We start from the raw sequence: 22,602 nt of genomic DNA on the forward strand, positions 1-22,602 counted from the left end.
AGACAGAAACTCTGAAGGAGGGGAAAAGAGGCATAGGGGATGGATGCAGAACTCTAAGGACCAGAGGCTCACAGTGGGCATCCCTGCGATTGCTTCTGCATGCCTGAGAGGGCTTCCAGGAGGAGGGAAGTAAAAGACTTTACCTTTCTCATCTCCTGGCTGCCCATCAGTCCTGACACTGGGTGCTCTTGAAGAGGTGTGGGAAGATGAACAGATACTGCCTACCTAGCTACCACCTTGGTACAGGTGACCAAATGTACGCAAAGGTATAAACATGCCAGGGATTGTTCCTAAGTGTACAGATCTATGTAATGTATAAACGAGAGACGGGAAATGTAAAAAAACAGTAACAGTGAAGATTCCATATAATTAGGACTTCATAATTTATGATCCTTAGTAAATAATCACAAACTGCTTTGTGTATTTCTTTAAAAATACAAAAATTGGCAAGGCGTTAAGAGTAACAACTACTTTCCAAAACTGTTATGATTTTTGCTTTTAAAGTAGGACTATTTCAATAAACTAGTATCAGAAGAACAATGTGAGCTCAGCCTGCATATTAGAAAATACAGGAGATGGCTGCTGTGTTATTAAAATAAAAAAAAGAATTAGACGCTCAGACTTGCAGTGAATGTGGAAATATGCACTTTTAACATAAAGATTTGCTAGTTACCTGTATGTTTTCGAAGATGCTCTTTAAAATGTCCAAAGTGGTCAAACTGTTTCTCACAGTATTGACATATGTGAATTTTTTTCCCAGTTCTTTGCTTCTTACTGACTCCACCTTCTTCGAGGTGGTAACAGTTGAGGTGCTGTTTCCATGCGCTCTCCCGAAGATACCTTTTATTGCATATTTCACACTTGAAACTCTCAGTGGAGTGTGATTTCATGTGTTCCTTAAAATGGTAAAACAATTTAAATGAACGGTTACATTTCTCACAATGGAACAAGTCCTTCACATGTGACAGCTGAAGTTCCACAATTTCAATACCTTCTACCTGTTTGCTTGTGGGGTCAGATGCACAACCATCTTCTTCTTTTATCTGCCCTTTTCTATCACCTTGCCGATACTTGCTGGTAATATCTGCCAACAGTGCCAGGGCGGAATCATCAGAGGACCCTGTGCTCTGAATGTACTTTATGGACTGCTTGGCAGAAGCCACTTCCTCCAACGTTTCGATGCCTTCATCTTCCACTTCGATTGTGCCTTCGGCAATCTCCACCTCAATTTCAACAGGTTCTGATTCTGCAGAGGGCAATGACTCAGTGATAACATTTGAAGTTTCTGCAATCTTTCTTTTTTTTGCCTCACTTTTTCCTGTGGTATTTTCCTCTAATGGAGCGGAGTTTTCTTTGTTCCTGAAACACATAATGTACAGATTTAAAAATCCGTAAGGTCAATGGAAATCCTAGCAGGCTCTGGGAAGAAATTGATAAGTTCATAGAAAAGTTTATACGGAGAGGCAAAAAACAAAATTGGAAGACTTATATAACCTAATTTCAAGACTTACTGTAAAGCTACAATAAGTTAAGACACAATACTGGTGACAGACATGAAGATTAATGGAACAGAGTCAAGCCCAGAAACAGACCCACTTGTTCAATTGATTTTTGAAAAATAAAGGTTCCAAAGTCACTTAATGGAGGAAAGAACTTTTAACAGTGGTGCTGGAACAACTGGTCTTTACATGGAGATAATAAACCTCAACTATCACTCTTCAATCATACACTCAAATTATTTCAAAATGGATAACAAACTTTAACGTAAGAACTAAAACGTCAAGAGAAAGACAGGAGAAAATCTTTGTAAAATTGGGTTACTGAAAGATTTCTTAAATAGTACGCAAAAAGCAGAAGACCTAATGGCAAAAATTGATAGATTTTTGTCCTTTGTCCTTTTGTCCTTTGAAATAGTTAACAAAACGGGGACACCTGAGTGGCTCAGTTGGTTGAGCGGCTGCCTCTGGCTCAGGTCATAATCCCAGTGTCCTGGGATCGAGTCCCACATCGGGCTCCTTGCTCAGCAGGAAGCCTGCTTCTCCCTCTGCCTCTGCCTGCCACTATGTCTGCCTGTGCTCACTCTCTCTGACCAAAAAAAAAAAAAAAAAAGTTAACAAAACGGTAGGCCGCAAACAAAACAAAACAAAACAAAACAAAAATCAAGCCACAGACCTGGACAAAACACGTGCACACATTTATCTGTCAAAGGTCTGTACAGACAGTATAAAAAGTTTTCTCACAATCCAATACCCTAAATAAGAGAAGACAACTACTGGGAGACAATTATCCATGAGTCTCATGTTCCTGCACATCTCCTGCACTGACAGCTCTTCTTCGGCATTCTCTTCAAGGCTGTCTGCAGTACAGCCAGCAATCTAAAAAGACAGAGAGTATGGCTCCCTCTGGGCAACAGTTGGGCAGCTTTGCTTGCAGTCCATCATCTAAGATGTGGGATTCCTACTCTGGAGATGCTTCAGCTGTGATGTAAACCAACTAGACACACTGCATTCACCTGGGCCACTCTATGTCACCCCTCTGGGGGAGAAGGGAATACTGGCACAAATATAAAACTCGCGCTCCTTACTGTGCAAAAAGTAAAATCCTTCTGACTTAACAAATATCTTTTATCAGCATCCGTGAAACTATGAAGGATAACTTGTTGCCTTCAAATAGGGTAAACATCTCAGATCTGCCACACTCCTTGCCAGGTTTTGGCAACAAGGACAGGATGCCAAAAAAGACAAGGTTTTCTGGAGGACAAAGGATGAGGCCCCACAAAACAAATACTAGGATGTGAGGAAGTCCACTGGAGCTGGCAGCAAAAATGCTGACCAAACTGTATGGTCAACTAGGCAATGCATGGTCTTCCACTTAACTGCCTACTGTAGGAGTTAAACTGTGTCCTTCAAAGATATGCTGAAGTCTTGACCCCTAACACCTGTGAATGTAACCTTATTTGGATATCAGTCTTTGAACATGTAACTAAGTTAAGAAAGTTGGTCATGAGAGTGAGGCCTACTCTAATACAGCTCTGTCTTTGTAAGAATAGGTACATTTGGACACACGCACACACACAGGAGAGACACAGAAGACAGCAATGTGAATGACGATGGAGGCCAAAATTGGAGTCATGCTGCCACAAGCCAAGGAACACCTGGGGCTGGCAGAAGGTGGGAGAGGCAAGGAAGGATCCTCCCCGAGAGGCTTCTGAGGCAGCAATGCCCAGCTAACACTGTAATTTAGGATTTCTAGCCTCCAGAACTGTGAGACAAGACATTTCTGGGTCCCAGTTTGTGGTACTTTGTTATGGCAGCCTCAGAAAACTGAAACACCTATAATGAGGAAAAACTGGAAGTTGCAGGATTAGTAGCTGGCAGTAAGTTCAAGGACAGCTGCTAGAACAGTTCCCTGGTGTTGCAAACTCTCCCAAGGTTGGGGGGAGGACTTCCCTGCCAGTCTGGTGGTCAGCCTTAAGTCTAACTCATCAAAACAACTGAGATTCACGGGGGGGGGCAGGGGTAGAGACAGAAGGCCCTGCCCCATTACAAATAAGTTACCAAAACTAAGGGTTACAGGAGGGACACTTGCAATTGCTACTAACAGAAATGAGTCATTAGAACTTCGCCTAGTCCACGTGAAAGATGAGGGGGCGTGGGCCTGGGTGGCTCAGTTGGTTAAGCCTCTGCCTTCAGCTGAGATCACGATCCCAGGGTTCTGGGATTGAGCCCCACAACAGGCCCCCTACAGCTTCCCCTTGGTTGTGCTCTGTCAAATAAATAAAATCTTTAAAAAAAAAAGAAGAAAGATCAAGAAGAATGGCAACCTGGGCCATCACAGGGCTCAGCCTCTCCTGCAGTGTTGTCTTGTCCTCCTTATAGCCACGTGGAGAGGACTGTAAAAGGTCTCGGGAGTTTTTCCCCGCAGTACTGTCCTGGCTGTCACAAGGGTGCTACAGTGCTCTTGGGGAGATTTCTTTGAGACAAACTCCTGTGGTGAGGCACTGACTAGTAAATCTTCCTGCCAATTGGGTTTATAATGCTGATGAAGATGAGTCACTAGAGAATGAGGAAAGAATCCAAAACAATATAAATTCTTGTGATCAGGCCTCCTGAAAATCCCAACCTTAATGTTAAACTAGGTAAAAACGTAAGAGTTGTTATCGTGACAAAAGGGCAGCAAAGGTACACTCTTTTTTAAAAAGCCACCAGTGTGTAAGTCATCTGAGTCTGCCAAAAGGCATGTAAATCTTATGGCCACAGGGTCCCTGGGTGGCATAGTGGGTTAAGCAACCACCTCTTGATTTCCACTCAGGTTATGATCTCAGAGTCCTAAGATGGAGCCCCATGCTGGGCTCCACACTCAGACGGGACTCTGCTCAACATTCTCTCCCTTTCCCTCTGCCCCTCCCCTTGCTCGTGTGCTTGTGTTCCTTCTCTCAAATAAATAAATACATCTTAAAAAAATCTTATGGCCCCAACTTAAAAGTAATGTGGAGGGGCGCCTGGGTGGCTCAGTGGGTTAAAGACTCTGCCTTAGGCTCAGGTCATGATCCTGGGATCCTGGGATCGAGCCCCGCACCGGGCTCTCTGCTCGGCAGGGAGCCTGCTTCTTCCTCTCTCTGCCTGCCTCTCTTGTCTACTTGTGATCTGTGTCTGTCAAATAAATAAATAAATAAAAATCTTTTTAAAAAAATAAATAAAAATTAAAATAAAATAAAAGCAATGTGGACAAGGCAGCTGAATCAAGGGATTCCCCAAAAGGAAATAGACGGCATCAGTAATGATGAGCTTGCTGGCCAACAGAGGGCTTTTGATGGGCCGAAAACACTTGAAATTTGCTTAGTCAAGCCACATGCAGCTCTCATCTGCTTGAAATCAAAAGTAAATATGCCTTGCTTACTGGCATGGAGTCACTTTCTCTCTCTGTCTCTTCCTCCCGCCCCCCATACCTTGACTTCATCTGCTTGGAGGAAGATAACTAGGGGTAGAGCCAAGGTCTCCCTGTCCCCAAGGGTATAGTGAAGACACCATACACCCAATCCAAGGATGCAGAGGGAAACCCAGGAATGGGAGAGACTCAAATTTTCATGGCTCTGTTAGATTCAGGACAACTCACCATTCTACCATGGGGAAAAGAAGACCTTCCATTCAACCCATGGAGTTTGGGCAAGGTTCACAGCAGGAAAGGGAGCCTGTCTTAACCCTGCAGGTGGAAGCTGACAGTACATACTGTTGTTGCTAAATCTGAATGTACAGCAGGAACTGCTATGGCATTTACACTGCCCAATTCTGTAGGTATCAGAACTGGATTGTCCCAAATGGAAAGAGCCACAGGTAGAGAAGAGCTACTGTAAGAAACCCCCTGACAGATGGCACCAGCAGCTGGTCAGGTTTAACATGAGTGTCTCTATCTTGTGAGGTCTGAAGTTTATACTATACTGATGTCCTGCTGACTGGCAAGCTAAAAGTCTGTCTCAAAGGTCCCGACCACAATGTCAGCACACCTCCATGAGCAGGTGTTGATGAACCCTCAATAAAATTCAGAGGCTTGCTCATCAACTCGAGTTTCTTGGGACTAAGTCCAGTAGATTCACAATACTCAATTCCTCCAGCAATAAAAGAAAAACTATGTTTTTTTACCTCCTCTCTCTCCCTCCTGAAAATAAGGATTGTTATTTGGACATTAGAGACAGCAGGTACCTCTCCTGGGCATTCTACTATCTTCTTTATATCAGCTAATCTTCAAGTCGGGATCTTTTTTTTTTTTTTTAAAGATTTTATTTATTTATTTGACAGGCAGAGATCACAAGTAGGCAGAGAGGCAGGCAGAGAGAGAGAGAGAGAGGAGGAAGCAGGCTCCCTGCTGAGCAGAGAACCCGACGCGGGGCTCCATCCCAGGACCCTAGGATCATGACCTGAGCCGAAGGCAGAGGCTTTAACCCACTGAGCCACCCAGACGCCCCCAAGTCGGGATCTTTTAAGTGGTGCTCAAACCAAAAGGTTGCTCTGGAAGTTACCCATCAAACTGGCACAGTCTCCATTTTGGGGGCCCTACTACTCTTAACAGCCCGTTTGAACTAGAACTCTTTGATATAGATTCTTTCGCAGATTAGAGCTTCTGGCAAAGGGAGCTAGACTCCACCCACAGGGTGTACCTTGGGTTTTGTACCTCGGGTTTTATACCTGCCACATCTACAAGGTACAATCCCTTTGAAAAGAAAAGGATTAGCTTGCTGTTGGGCTCTTGTTGAAACCCATTCAGGCTTCCAGGCTTTCCAGCCTGATACTGCCTGCCACTGGGAATGCATCAACTAAGACTTCATGACTAGCAAGGTGAAACATAACCACCAAGTCTCACTTCTCAAACAGAAATAAGACACTCAAGGAGTACATGTGTGGCTCAGATGATTGAGGGTCTGACTCTTGGTTTTGGCACAAGTCATGATCTCAGGGTCGAGGGATGGTGGGAGTAGGACTCCCTGCTCAGCGGGAAGTCTCCTTAAGATTCTCTCTTCTCCCTCTGCCCCTCCCCACCACTTGCTCACTTGCTCTAAAATAAATCAATCTTTAAAAAAAAAAAAAAAAAGACACTCAAGAAAGCAGTTGATCTCTTGACTTTACATGAAAAAAAATGGAAGTTCCCCCAACTCTGTTGCCCAAAGAAGCCACTAAATTGACGAGGTCTTTGATTCACTGATGCTTTGGCTAAACTCAAGACTGAAGGTGTTCTCTGGACTGCTGCAAATGCTCAGCTTTAGCACCAACTACACAAAAGTGGATGTGGTCACTGAGCTCAGAAGGCAGAACTCAAAAGCTTTCTTCACGGCCCTGGGAAACATTCTCCACAATGAACCATATTGTATTTTATTGACTCCTGGGCTGCTGTCAATGACTAGCTATTTGGAAGAGCTGGAAATCTTGGCAGATTAAGACATCTATCCTCAGGACCACAACAGCAGTTACTGAGCAAACTATCTGCATCCCTAATTCACATGCCCATGGTAAGGGCCTGTTCTCTAATGATACTAACAAGAATGAAGGTGCTGAGCAAGACTGCATTGCCTAGACTTCCATCACTTACCCCCTAGACCCAGTATTATTCTGAACATGCTGACACAGCCACCATCACAGAGAGCATAAAGTAAAGGACCCATGCTTCTGACAGAGAAGTTGCCACTGGATGCGAACTTGTGACACCCACCAAACGCTGGCCTATATATCTTGTAAAGAAGGCTACATTGCCCGGGGCATTGTCTGACCGTTCTTGAAGACTGACTAGACTGGACCTCTGACCCCATCCCAGGGCTATCAGTACAGTCTCACCACTGCTGAACCTTTTTAAGGTTATACTGCCGCTTTTCCAGACTGATCTGCTGGTTCTGGCCACACCACTGTGCCCTTGAAACTAATCTGTGTCGTGTGTTCAGCTGTCTGGATCATCTGCAGTCTGATCATTCTGTGCCTAAAGCCACTCAATAATTGGCTGACAGTCAAAGTAGTGATGAACCCTGCAAGCTCCCTACCATCCAGATATAGATAATATAGAGCACTACAAAAGCCTCCTTCAACACAGACTTCGGAAGATTTCTGACTCTACTTCCCTTATCTCCTCTTTGTCCAAAAATCTGAGTAAGGCAGTTTGGTCATCGAACTCAGCCATTCCCAAAAAGGGACCATCTCTTCTCAGCTGTTTCCTGGATAATGATCAAGACAAAATGGGTAGGAAGTTATAGAAACTTAATTGGAAATTTTGAATTCTGCCCTAACCATTCTTAGACACAATCCTCTTCTTTCCCTTGCAATGACAATCCTGGCAAAGCCTGGCTGGTGTTTCTTCCAGGTGACAGTCCAGTCAAAAGTGGTCTTAGCAATTATCATATTATCTCCCTGATATGAGGAAGCTGCGAGGCAATGTGGGGGCCTTGAGGGTAGGGAAGGAATAAATGAAATAAGAGGGGATCAGGAGGGAGACAAACCGTATGAGACTCTCAATCTCACAAAACTGAGGGTTGCCAGGGGGAGGGGGTAGGGAAAGGGTTGGGTTATGGACACTGGGGAAGGTATGTGCTGTGAAGTGTAAACCTGGTGATTCACAGACCTGTACCCCTGAGGCTAACAATACATTACATATTAATAAAAAAATTTTTAAAATAAGTAATTTTTTTAAAAAACTGGTCTTAGAAGATTCAAACTTGGGGCGCCTGGGTGGCTCAGTGGGTTAAAGCCTCTGCCTTCAGCTCAGGTCATGATCCCAGGGTCCTGGGATCCAGTGCAGAGTCTGCTTGTTCCCCTCCCTCCCGCTCAACACCACCCCTGGCTCATGCTCACTTGCCTGCTCTCTCTCAAATAAATAAAATCTTAAAAAAAAAAAAAAAAAAGAAAGAAAAGACTGGCCCCTTTGAGTCAAAATGGAAGAGATAATGGGTCTTTAAAGTTTAATGAAAATGCCTTTGTGTCCCTGACCATTCTGGATGAAACGTCTGGGTAAGAGGAGGGGATAACTGGAAAAGGGGTGAAGTTACAGCTACTAGAATGGGACACAGTGGTTCTATGGAGGTGAAGGGAGAGCAACAACCCTGAAACCTGCAAGAGAAAAATCTTAGACTCAAGAGGTATGAGGGAGGAAGGTATTAATGGTCTTTGTCCTTTAGAACTGCCCCTATGGCCTTCCTCTGTAGGAAAATGCACTGATGCACCTCTCCCCGGCTGTTATAAGCAACTTTAAATCAACTGCTAGATCTACTCTCCCTTGCCCAATGACTCTGACCATGATTCGATGATCACTTCCCTTAACTATACCCAGAAGTCTTTTGGAAACAGCAGGGAATGGCCAAGTTCCTACATGTTCCATATTGCCCCACTGCTACTCCCAAAACTGAGGTTCAGTTCATGAGGTGGATAGTTACCACTCAAGTGGCATTCAGGTGCATAAGACAAAGAATGGTTTGAACTGACTGCCTTCAGACAATCCCTCCAAAAAAAACAATGACCAGGTTCAATCCGGGAAAGGGGGAAGCCACATTTGAGGCTTCTGCCCCAGGAATGATGATGGTCCTATTCTGGGGCACAAACCATTGTAAACAACACTTTCTTTCCAATTCACCTATATGCCCTAGGGAACATACTTCTTGTATTAGAGCCAGGTACTAACTTCCCTCCCCAAAAGTATGATGACTTGTGCTTCAGGGGTGGGCAGAAGAGATCATCTAGTTTTTAAGGAAACACCACTAACAGATCAGTGTAGTTCTCAGATGACAGAAGTGATGATCTCTCCAAAAACAGGGCAACTTTTGGGTACTTGGGGAGTTTCCTCGAAGAATAACTGACTTGTTATTTACATGTGCTCCTTGGGTAGTTTTCCCTACAATGGGAATCATCCAATTAAAAAGGTGACTTAAGCCTATGTGATCAATGACACCACTTGGGCCCTGGAAGTCATTCACGTAAGCTTCAAATCACTGGTTAGGGTTATTATGGATGATAAAATTGCCCTAGACTTCCTCCCAGCGGGCCAATGCAGAGACTATCAAGTGCAAAAAGATCTTGCTATACTTGGATTAATGCTTACCGCTAAGTGGAAAAGTCAACACAAAGACTAAAGATAAAAGCTACCTGGCTTTCTAAGTTGGTTGAGTCCAGGACCTCAGGGGAGTGAGTGGATGGTTAAGCTCAGCGCTGCAGGGTGACCACATCCTGTTGCTTCAAGTTCTGTTGACAGCTGCCTTAATTAAATCCAGTGTGAAAAAAAAAACTGAATGGATTAGGACCAGTCCCTACTGACCAGATTAATCAGAGGGGTCACAGAGTAGTATACTCCTGGAAAAATTTACCAGAAGCTAAAATAATGTAGAAACAAGGATATTGTTGGAAGATAACTCTCCATGGACCCCTCATGTTTCTGCAAGTCTTGTAAACAAAGATACCTTTTCTTCTGGATCTTTTCAAGGTTGTCTCCACAGCAAATAGCCTTAGAAGAGAATGCTCATCTGCTCAAGTGGAGCACAGTTTCAATTATTGCCCAGTATAATGAAGATATGGCCCCTCTAGGCAGGTTTGCTTGCACCTCATTATAAAAAAACTTTGGTTTCCTAAAGCCAGGTGTTCCTCAAATGTGATGTAAACCACTGTGAATACATACGGCACACACCTAGGCCACTGCTGTCACCCCTAAGGGATTTGGGGGGGGGGGGCACTGAGAAGGGCAAGAAAAACTGGTATAAGCATGGAGTTCATGCTGCTCCTTATGCTGTAAGAGAAATGAAGGCCCTTCTCTCTGGCTCAGGAGTCTCATGTCTTCTGCCAGCATCCCAAAAAACTGGCAGGCCAATTTATAGCTTGCGAATAGGATAAAATCTCAGACCCTTCACAGTTCTTGACAATAACCCAATTTAAAAATGGGCTAAAGATCTAAACAGACACCTTGCCAAACAAGATAAACATACGGCAAAAAAGCACATGAAATAATTTTCATCATTAGTTGTAAGGAAATGCAAATTAAAACCACTATATACCTACTAGCACAGTAAAATGAAAAGGCCTGATCATACCAAGAATTAGCAAGGCTGTGGAGCAACGGGAACCCTCAAACACTACAAGTTGGAATGTAAAATGGCACAACAATTTGGAAAACAGTTTAGCAGTTGCTTAAAAAAAATTAAATATACCTACTATACAACCCAGCTATTCCACTCCTAGATACTTACTGAGAAATGAAAAGAATAGCCACTTTATTTGTAATAGGTGGAAACACCATCAACAGGTGGTACAGCCATACAATTGAATACCACTTGGTAATAAAAGAGAACAAAATACTAATATCCACAACACTGACAAACCTCTAAAACATAACGCTAAGTGAAAAAAGTCCAACAAAAAACTACACTCCATTTATATGATATTCTAAATAAAATACAACTACAGTGATCAAGACCAAATCAGTGGATAACTGAGGCTGGGGATGAGGGCTGACTAAAGAGTCATGAGAAAACCTGGGATGATGGAAATGTTCCTGTGTCTTGATTATGGTAGGGATTACACCACTGTATACAACTGCCAAAATTCAAACGCGGTATTAATCTGGTGAACTGTTTTACATGTAAATTACACCAACAGGCTGGAGAAGAAAAATCTATAAGGCAACTGCTGCTTCCTAACAAATTATCAAGAACTCTGTCCTACACAGCTTCAAACAAACAATAATGCAACTCCAGCAAAGCAAAATAAGGTCCTCATACTTTCGTCAGTGTCATTCAAAAAGATGACACTATATTCCAAAAATACTTGCATACTGCGAATGTGAGCAGAGCACCTAATTCACCTTTTGAATCTGCAAAACATTATATAATAATCTCAATACACAGTTGCCTTAATCAGTCAATTTAACCACAACTAAATTAACTTTTATTTCTAAATTGCATTATTATAAACTGCCAATACATAAAGCTGCTGTCTTCCTGTTTGTAAAGAACTCTTGAGTATACTGCATGCAGAAGTGGTTAAGAAACAATTCAACATGTAACTGTATTTATATTGAAAGCATTTACTTATGGTTTTAATTACTGTAAGGATCCCACTCTTACGATAATAAATCTTCTAAAAGGTTCTAAATAGGCAGGCCTGGGAAAACAGCTGTGCCCAGCTGTTCTTACCTTCATCTCCCAATGACTATACACATGAACTCAATTTCTAACCCTCCCAAATCCAACCTAGGGCACTGTCAGAATATGTTCCACTGCTCTGCTGTAAGGACCTTCCCCACAATGAGATACTACTCACTACTTTGAGCAAAGGGACCACACGGATAAAACATTTTTCCAAAAGGTTCTCATCCAGAATTTAACCACAAATCTGATGTTGCCCCATCCATACTGTATTCCCTTTACTTGCATTTTGAAAAAGCATGGCATCATCAGATATATATCCTCAACACACCTCAATTTTGTTGAGCATGTTTCAGCTCTCCCTACAGGAGAGTGCTGATCCGGTTTTAATCAGCATGCACCCATCCGTCCATTCACAAATGTGTACCACACACCTACTATGTGCCAGGCTCTAGGCATCAGAGAATACATACACACCAAGCTCTTGGATTAATCTTGAATTCTGTCACCAAACTAATTAAAATGGAAAAATGGTACTTATGGATGATTACAGTTCAATTATTTCTTAGAATTATTCTAAATTACATCTTTTGACTGAACCACACCAGTGAGCTGGACTAAATCATGTTGCCCCGTTTCTAATTGAGTTCACCAAACTGCACTTTAGTGTTATGCCAATGACTACACTAAGGTCATAAGAAACAGAGCCAGGAGATATAAAATTGTAAGACCAGTTCAATTTGGAATACTATATGCCAGATACCATGCTACGTACTTTAGATGCATTAATTCATTTAACCCTCACAAATAATCCTATGTAGAAAGGACTATTATCCCCATTTGACAGATGAGGAAGTCAAGCTGCTGACAGGTCAAGTAACTTCATAAAGGTCACACAGTGGTAGAGCTAGGATATCACCCAGGTTACCAGACTCGAGAACTCTTGTTCTTAGTCACTATATTACGGTGCCAATATTCATTATGAAAGATGTTGGAAGTCTTTATTCATTGTATCATATAATGTATCACTTAATACATACTCTCTATGAGAAATTTTCTGTCTGAATACCAGGAATTGCTTCTAAGCAACGGTTTGCTCTCATAACCATGCATAATGTAACTTAGGGTTTTTCTTTCCTTTCTCTTTGCACTAGATGCTTTAGAGTTCAGAGTGAGATTTAGCCCATCTAGCAAGTATACAGACATAAACGGCAGGTGTACTGGCTACCATATTTCTAACTTCACTGATTATCGCCCCCATCTCGTCTATTAATCTTCATCCATTTCCTCACTTATTTTTAAACAGTATTAACTTAATCTTGGTAAGCCAAACCCTTTTTAGAGTAAGGCTTCATGCAATTAATAACTCAAATCCAACGGAACAGTTTACAGGGACCCAGATAACTCCTTAAATGCTGCCTAGTCCTCCTCATTAGACACAAAACATGCTACTTTAGTTAACCTTAGCAGTTTTTACATAAGGACAAGAAATCAAGTGTGAGAGAAAGAGCAATCAGTATCCAGAATTTTACAGACCCTTAAATAGTCCTTATTTTAAAACATCAGTTGTTTATGACATAACATGTAATAAAATCTTGACTAACAAGGTGTACACGACTGAGTATAACTGTGTCACTAAGAAAGTAATTACCTGACTTCAAGGGCTTTGATAGCTTCTAGCATTTGTAGGAACTCTGCTGCTTTCCATACATCATTGGCTTCTTCTTCTCCTTGTATCATTAATTTTGCTGTATATGTGAACTCAATTAAATGACGGAAGGCCATTTTACTAACACCTGTAGAAAAAGAGATGTCCATTAGCATGTACTCACATTGATTCAAATGCTCTCACGTTAGTAAAGAAAAAAAAGCACAGTGTTCAAAACCTGATCAGTATCTGAATTTTGGAACATCATTTCCTGGTGGAATTTTCATTAATGGTACCAAGATGGTAAGACCGTACCAAGTTCCAGCAATAACTACCAAAGTGCTTTAAGATCTTTCCCAAAGATTTCTAAGTCCCTTATGACCTACCTATCTACTCAAATATATGAATGGGCTATTACAGGTCAGACATGGTACTTTACTGCAAGGATCTCTGAATCAACTCAGCTCCGAATCTTCAAGAGCTTTCCACAGTTCAGCAAATAAAGTTCCATACCACTCTGCCTTTATTTCAAGGTATTTCACATTATTTTTCTATTTACCACTATCTTTCCTTCCAAATTTTAAATTCTATAAATCCCATACTATATACTGATCTTCAAACCCTTCACTTCTAAAACTTCCTTGTCTTTATGAACACTTACCCTCCTTCCTGAATGCTTAATCACTTCATCTTTGTACAAATCCTACCACCCTTGAAGGCCCAATTCTAATGCCACATACTAAATGAAAATTTAATGGTCTGCCCTTCTCCCCACCCCTCAGGTGAACTCTGTACTTGTTCTGACAATTACAACTCATGGGCATCTCTTGACTCTAAGCTAGAGGGAAATGATTTTTGTCTCTGTACACTCACCTCACAGTATCTAACACAATGCTCCCTAAAATGCAGAGACACAAAGTAGGAATGAATAAGAGCTAAAATCACTTTCAAAATTAAGCTTCCATAATTCCAACTTTTCTTTACAAGTTTTAGGTTTAAATGTTGCCCCAAAAGATACTCTATTTCTTTGTGCTCTTCAATGCTATATATTATTATTTCAATCTGCTAATGCAAGGCTACAAAAATCTACTGAAACAAAGAGAAAACTAGTTTATTTGACTTTTAAGTAATCTCTACACCCAACTTGGGGTTTGAACCTCCAACCCTGATATGAAGAGTCACATGCTGCACCATCTGAGCCAGACAGGTGTTCCAAAAGAAAACTACTTTTAACACAGAATTTTCACACTAAAAAATGCCCATGTCCAAACTGCATAAAATATACACAACTGCAAATATAAAAATACTTTTATGTTCTTCCTATGTACTTTATATACCTGAATAAGCAAACTAAAATAACTGGATTCTTTGAAGGTTACTTTTGAGTCTCCTACATCTTTTTTTTTTCCTGGTTATTCTTTTGACCATGTTATTCTTTATTATAAGAGAGGAACTAAATTTTTTTAAGGAGTTTTAACCAAATATTTAAAAGTACAACAAAAGTCCATTTTAAAAACGTGTAAATTTTTCTTGAAGTGGAATGAGGTTTTGATTTTTAATGAAACACACACACATAACACTACAAATACCAAGCACAACTCCAAACACCTCATAATTATTAACTCAATCCTCACAACAATCCTATAGAGAACTCTATTGTAACCTCCATTTTACAGATAGAAAAACTGAGGCACAGAAATTAATAACTGTGACTTTGGCAAGTTAATTGAGTGATGAAAACTAGAATCAACCCCAGATGGCTCAACTCCTAAGTCCAAAATAAAGATTTATACACTTAAAAAAAAAAAAATTATATAAGATGACAGCAGGAAACATTCAGGCTTAGAAGAGTTTGAATACCTATGACTTCATTCACTGCAGGCTCATAATCTCATTTTTTTAAGATTTTATTTATTTGACAGACAGAGATCACAAGTAGGCAAAGAGCCAGGCAGAGAGAGAGGAAGGGAAGCAGAGAGCCTGATGTGGGGCTCGATCCCAGGACCCTGGGATCATGACCTGAGCTGAAGGCAGAGGCTTCAACCCAGAGCCATCCAGGCGCCCCAGGCTCATAATCTCTTACTTGTAATTCCAAAGTCCCCCAAATCTCTTAAGACCCAAGTTTTCCCATAAATTCGGAAGCAAAATTTGATTTGAACTGACACGGGGCTTTTTATGGTCTTTATCCCACTAAGAGTAAATATTAATATGCTACTCTTCCAAAATACTATTTGGTTATAGGATGTCACCCTAGACCCCACTGGGAATATCACATTACACAGACTGCATTATCTTTAGAAAACTTGTAATTTCAAGAAACATCTAGCCTCCAAGGATTTGAATAAGGAACTGTAGACTTATTTCCCAATTTTGGTTCATCAGAATCATTGTAGACTTAATAAAAGGATGGGTCCCTGATCTCCAGAATCAAAAGTGGGACAGGCAACATTTTTTTTTTTTTTTAAATAAGAATCTTAGGTGCTTCTTAAGTTGTCAGTCCAGCATTAGTTCTAGGAATAAATCACTGACCTGATCAGCTAACATGAACTAAACTGGTAACACCTGCCCAGGTAAGTGACATGGTAACAGATGCAATTATGAAGACACTATTCCCCATCAGGACTAGTCTGATAACTTTCAAACCCCAGCCCACTTACTAACTAATCCTTTGCTCCTTTTATAACAGAAGTGTGCAGGAGAACACAATTTTTCTGAGTATCTAAAGAAACTGTTAATATGAACACCTTAACCTGAATCTTCTTTTTTTCACTTAGGAAGAAGCAAAAAAGGGTAGCATTCTAGATCTATAGAGTGAGGTCATTATTCATATTTTAGAGATGGGGGTTCCAATTCTAGCTAAGAGGAAGAAAGCACACTCATCCACTCCCCACACTCCATCCTGTTCACCGCTTACAATCCTAAGTCCTGGGAAGAATACAAAAAGCAAATGTATTCTGAAATACATTTGATAAGGATTCTGAAAGACAAACAGAAACAAGCAGGCTGGGGAGAGAAATCAAAACTCAAAGAACAGCAGTGAGTTTCCTGGGATTTTATTTTTCCTCCCACATATCCCAACTTGACTTGAAGACAGCCAAATCCCACTCCTAGGTAGCAGGAACAGACAAAAAAGCTGCAGAAGAAACTCTTTCTGGCTAGAGAACCAGAAAAGGGAATGAAGAGTATATGCAGGTCTGGAAATACTTGGTTTTAATTCCTCTCAGCCCTGCCTCAAAGCAAGTTGCAGTTCTGATGCTGCACACTGGTGGCTGGTGGCCACCAAGCAGGTACTAATCCTTAGAGAAAGTTTTTCTTTCTGACAGAGCTAGGAAACATACTATGATCTGAAGAGCATGGAGAGAAATCTTATTTTCTCTGACCGCTTTGTCTAGGAAACAGATCCCACTGTGGGAAGCACATGACAGCACACAGAAGCTAAAACCCCAGTTTTCTAGCCAGACAATCAGGAAAAGTTACTCCTTGGAGGTAAAGTGCAGAAATCAGAAGAAGGAACTAGAGAAAGGTCCTCTGTGAATAAGTTTTGCTCTAGGGGCGCCTGGGTGGCTCAGTGGGTTAAGCCGCTGCCTTCGGCTCAGGTCATGATCTCAGAGTCCCAGGATCGAGTCCCGCATCAGGATCTCTGCTCAGCAGGGAGCCTGCTTCCTCCTCTCTCTCTCTCTGCCTCTCTGCCTACTTGTGATCTCTGACTAATAAATAAATAAAATCTTAAAAAAAATAATAAGTTTTGCTCTAGCCACCAAGCTACTCGTGTAGAACTGAGCTGAGGCAGCAGAGCAAAGGGGTTGAATCCTGCACTATGATGCTGACTACCACCCAGATGCTGAGCACACCTGAGACCTGAACACAACAAAAGTTTTGAAAACAAAATTGGAATTACATCCACAGTCCACATAAGGCAGTCTGAACCTAAATCAGGTTGACTGCCTGCTAGAAACAAAGCAAACCCAAATCAAAACAAAATAAAATGTATTCTTCAGAGGATTTTAATAGCAGAGTATCATAAAATTCAAAATGCCATGACATAATGCAAAATTACTTGACGTATCCTATATATTAAAAAAAAAAAAATATATATATATATATATATATATATATATGCAGCATTAGCCAACACGTCCAAGCTTATACAAATGACAACAGTAAAGAAAACTTGGGTTTTCGAATTACATGGCCAGGCTTTTTCTATAGCCAGGTGACCTAGACAGGTTGTACAGTGATCCCAAAGTTAATGGCTGAAGAAAACACTGAGCCAAAACGATTTTTTTAAACCTGAATCTGGCAAGTAACAAAAACAGAAATGTTCTCACATTCTGTTTTCTCATTTGTCCATAAAGCTTCTAAGTGCTATAATATAATGAAGATAGTAGGTCAGAGGCGCTAAAAGGCACAAGAAACAATCTCAAGGTAATCAGTCTCTAGAAGAGAAGATCCTACTTCTCCAGATATACTCTTTGCTCCAAAAGCAATGCATATTCTAGCCTGGGCCACTTGTTGTTGTTGTTGTTTTAATCTTTCTTTTAATTTTTTTTTTTTTTAACATAAAATGTATTATTAGCCCCAGGGGTACAGGTCTGTGAATCGCCAGGTTTACACACTTCACAGCACTCACCATAGCACATAACCTCCCCAATGTCCATAATCCCACCACCTTCTCCCTCCTCACCGAGGGCCACTTATATTTTGACTGTTTAAGATTCTGCCTAAAAAGCAGAAGTCAGGGGGACCTGGATGGCTCAGTCGGTTGGGCGTCTGCCTTAGGCTCTGGTCATGATCCCAAGTCATGGGATCAAGCCCTACATCGGGCTCCCTGCTTCATGGAATCTCCTGCTTCTCCCTCTGCCACTCCCCCTATTTGTGCTCTCCCTTTCTGTCAAATAAACAAATAATCTTAAAAAACAAAGAACAAAAAAACAAAAAACTTAAGTCAACTCCTTTTTAAAATTGTTCCTCTAAGGTAGACCAAACTATTCATTCTCTCTCCTCAGCTACATCACTCCACTATAAAAGTCTCTGTACCACTTTTGGTATTCCTTTCTATACCTGTTGGTCACCTGTGATTAAATCTGCAAATTCTTCAAGGACTTCATCAGTTCTTCACTTCCTGATTCTACTACAGTGCACAACACATAATAGGTATTCAATTTGACAAACAGACCCAATTTATAAAGCTTTGACAAGGTATCAAACACTACGCTCAGCACTCTGCATGTTATTTCAATTAGTCATTACAAGCCTATAAAGTAATAAGGCCTCTTCAGATGAGGAACAAAATATGCAACTGAAGTAAAATAACTTGCATGGCATCACACAGTACCTCAGGTAAATGAATGGATGAAATCTTGCCCTGTAATAGAAACCAATATTGTACAGGCAGCTAGATTCTCACTTTAGTAAGCTTTGTGGATTTCCATTATGCCTGTGTCTTTGTCCATCACAGATAATGAAAAGATTATCTATGGATGTATCAGCCAGAATGTTAGATAAACTGAAATGTACCCAAAAGAAAACGTGCGAGGAACGTGCTTAACTTTTTCATTTTCTTTACTCCCCAGGGCACCAGATTTCCCCAAGGGAATAGCGTTTCTAGGCAACTCACTCATAACAAAGAATATATACGCCGTCAAAAAGATACAAATCCAAGAACACTGAAAGAACTAAAATTCTGTATTTATGTAGGCAAGCTTATTTATTTCCTACAGTTTTGAACAATAGGGAGGGATAGCTAATGTAGCAGTATAAGCCAAAAGCATAGTAATTAATAGCGTCAAGTGAATCCCTTGCTAGCTGGACAACACTGAGCAACTAACAATTTATAGCCTGTTCCCTGATGTGTAAATTGGAAATAATACCACTTATTTCAAAGGATTGTGGCAAATCTCAGAAAAGGCACACAAACGCAAAGCACTATTGCTGGCACTTAGGGAAGCTATTATTATAAAAAATCAAGCAAGTACCAAAACCATTTTCTACTTTAAAGCAGTATCTACTGAATGATTCCTTCCATCCCAGACTCTGAACACTAAAACTTCTGAATGCTACTTCAGTTCATCTTTCCTAGCCTCTTCCATATTATGGCAGCCCATTTTATTTTGTGCGTGTCATATATACCTTTGCTAATAAAGAACCTTCTACCGCAACCTGCAGTATCCCCACCAGTCTGAAACTTTGGCCCACTGAACAAAGATGGGATTCACTTTTAATACAAATTTTCCAAAGAGAGTGACCACTGGTTTTAGAAGTGGAAAAGACTCCTTTAAGAGACCAACATCTACCATCTAATGTAAGAGTTTTTCCTGACGGATCATGTTACCAAGCACTTTACTGAAACTAAGAATTCTCAAGTGTCAAAAGAACAATTTATCCAGCGACCTAATAGGAACCATTGATGCCTATTTCCCATGGTATCTTGCTAAATTAACTAACACTTCTTCAACAATTATAATGTTTGCTAAGTATTGTATTTAAAATAAGCATTTACCTTCTATCTCCACCAAAGGTTCCTGAGTAAACTCCTGAAAGAATTTGTAGAAGAACTTACTGCAAGCAGCCAAAACAGCCTTGTGGGCCTTAAAATGGTGTCCTAGATCAAAAAGAAAAAAAAAAAGAAAAGAAAAAAAAAGAAAAAAAAAAAGAGAATCACATATATTCAAAAATCAAAAGTAAAACCAAAAAACAAAGTAGGAAATTATATAAGGCAGACCTTTCTCCATAATATAATCATAATACTATATAAATTACTGAACTAAAGTCAGAATGTTCTTAGTAGCTATCTCGACAAACTTCAATTTTAATTAGACACGAAGCCAGATCTTTACCTCAAAGACTTTATTAAGTCAGTTTTACAAAAGCCAGTTTACAAAACTAAAAGAGGTACGGAGCTTCTTACCACTTAAAGAGTCCAAAGTAAATCCTATTCATGTAAAACTCCTAATTATAAACACAACCCAAAATGTTACATCCATCATTTGGAAAGAGAGAAGAAAAAGCCATAGAATAAGCATAAAGCTGGATGTATTTGCTCTGTTAAACATGTTAATAATGCCTAATATTTGGAAGCGGTAGACCTACAATACAGCAGATCTATAATAAATAGCCTGCCTTGAGATGCCTATTTTCACTAAATAGAAAAGATACCCAAGCTGCGTTTGCCTCCATTATAAGGACAACTCCTAATACTGGTAAAGACCCCACTTGATTTGAGGTTTCCCAAAGAGGGTACCAGTGCTGCAAAGGAATCTCACATTCTCCCTCCAAGACCATCTGGGAAACTAGAAAGAATCAACACTTCCCAGATGATTGCTGTGAAAGTCTCCTCAAAGCAGCTTATGTATGGAAGGCTATAAACCAAAAATTTAGAGATATTCTCCCTATCTGCAACACCATCATCTTGCACTCAAGGGTGCAATGGGAAAACGTACCAAGGCGGCAAAGAAGCTAAGATTATGTTGAAAGCATGACCAGCCAACCAGCCTTCTGCAACATGGTCTACAGTGAGTGGGCACTGACAAGTCCCTGCCAGGTCCCAGCGCACACTCAATAGGCACAGGCCACACAAGGGGGGGATAAAAGCAGGGTGGGGGAAGGGGAGATAGGAACGGAAGCCACAAATTCGCTGCTCTGCCCCACCACTTTACCCACCGTCGACAATCAGGGTGATGTCAGTAAACCGATCCTGCTCTCGCTGTTCATTCAATCGGTCCAGGATCATTTTATGATGTTCCGGGAACTCCTGAAGGCATTCCATCGTCTCTTCGGCCTCCATGGCCGTCGGGTTGCTCTACAAAAGAGGAGCATGATAATGTACACCCATGAGCTCAGGCTGAGGCACAAAACCCCTAAAGCCTAAAACAACAAAAAACAAAACCCCAGCTACGTGAAAAGAAAGGGGGGGGGAGGGGGAGGCAAGAAGAGAGGAAGGCGAGGGAAGAAAGAAAGGCGAGCCGGGTGGCCGCCGCGCGTTGGGGGCCGGAGCCGCGGCCGCGGGACTCCGAGCCTGACCTAATTGGAGTCGGGAGACGCGAGCTGAAGCGGGGTGGGCAGAGCGCCGGAGGCTCCGGGCACCGGGGCGCGCAAGTCCGGCAGAGGAAGGGACCCGACAGCCGTGGCGGTCGCTAACGGCCCGCCAAGCCCTTCTGCCCGGCCCTGGCTCCCGCCGCCCAGAGACCCGGTCCGGCCCGCGGCCCACAACGACTCCCGGGTCGCCTCTCCCTCCCCCTCCCTCCCTCTTCTCCCCCGCCCCGACCGGGCCGGCACTCACTCAGAGAGGGAGGAGCGGCCCGGGTCTGCGCGTCACTTACGTCGACGTGCTGCGTCACGCGCTGGGCTCCGGCTGACGCGGACGCCGACCCAGCGTCCACCACTGAGGAAACGGGCCCCACCCCCACCCGCCCGACTAGTAGCGGGCGGAGTCAACCGGGGGGTTGGACGCTGGCCGAGGGTGAGGCCGCGGCCGCAAACGCTGCAAGGAGGAAGTCCGGTCAAGGACGGGGGGGGCGCTGGGTCAGCTCTGAGCCCGGCAGTACCCGGGGCGGGGTTCCTAAACCACCACCTTTCCACCCCCCCGCCGCGGGCCCCCGGGTGTGAGCGCTTCCGACCCCGACTTCGGAATAAGCTCGCTACTCGGTCCTGGTGCGCTTTTATTCCGCGACTCCTCCAGCCCCGCCCCCCTTTCCTCCCGAGCTTTAGGTTGGCCCGCCTTACCTAGCTCGCGATCCTCCCTTTCTCCTCTCCGGCCGTCAGAGCTTCTCCTTCCTCGCTCTCCCCTCTCGGGGCGAAACTCAGCCCACACTGTTCCCTAGCTCTGAACAGCGCCTCGCCCTCCATTTCCTCGCCAGTGCCCGGACGCTGCCTCCGCTGGGTCTGGCCGGCGCACGTGCGCTCGCTCCGAGACCCGGACGGCCGCGCCGCGGCGGCCACGGGCGCGAGCACGTTCAGGCCGCCTGGGACCTTCCTCCCGGGTGCCCGCCCTCTCCGCGCTCCGCCGGCAGCACGTGTTCGCTGGGCTCAGGACCTGGATCTGCTGGGATTTTTTACGCACGATGGTAGTACTCCAGCTCTCCACTCCCAGCGCCTCCGCGCTTAAAGAGGCCGGTGACTTAACGATCAGCCTCGCTAGGCTGGGTCAGTCACTCATTCACCCGAAAGCCAAAAAATGCTCTTGGAGGATCACGGGTCCAGAGGTGCCTTTCTTCTCTCAGAGGAAAATAGAGTGGGGAATTAGGGGAAGACTCAAAGGGCTGGCTCTGTGCAGGAGGGAGTGTAATTATTTCAACAGACATATATTGAGAGCCAGCGCTGTGCTGGGGACTGCGAAATCAAGTGGTGAACAAGGGGT

The 22,602-nt window shown here is 42.6% G+C and overlaps 1 protein-coding gene across 7 annotated transcripts in view; it reads right to left on the reverse strand.

Annotated features, from left to right (window-relative positions):
* The window catches only part of ZNF131 (zinc finger protein 131), a 30,480-nt gene extending 8,190 nt beyond the window's left edge, over positions 1 to 22,290 (reverse strand). The window contains exons 1-6 of one of the 7 annotated variants that reach the window (XM_032337470.1): positions 21,969 to 22,289; positions 21,566 to 21,726; positions 20,907 to 21,045; positions 19,747 to 19,848; positions 13,251 to 13,395; positions 674 to 1,359 (exon numbers count right to left, since the gene is read on the reverse strand). In XM_032337470.1, coding sequence (XP_032193361.1) covers positions 674 to 1,359; positions 13,251 to 13,395; positions 19,747 to 19,848; positions 20,907 to 21,030 — 1,057 coding nt within the window. In that variant the 5' untranslated portion in view covers positions 21,031 to 21,045; positions 21,566 to 21,726; positions 21,969 to 22,289. The other 6 variants (XM_032337471.1, XM_032337474.1, XM_032337469.1 and 3 more) reach the window with 6 other exon arrangements.
* Between the last annotated feature and the right edge of the window lie 312 nt (positions 22,291 to 22,602).

Source organism: Mustela erminea, chromosome 3 (genome assembly GCF_009829155.1).
Source record: "Mustela erminea isolate mMusErm1 chromosome 3, mMusErm1.Pri, whole genome shotgun sequence".
Lineage (NCBI taxonomy): Eukaryota > Metazoa > Chordata > Mammalia > Carnivora > Mustelidae > Mustela > Mustela erminea.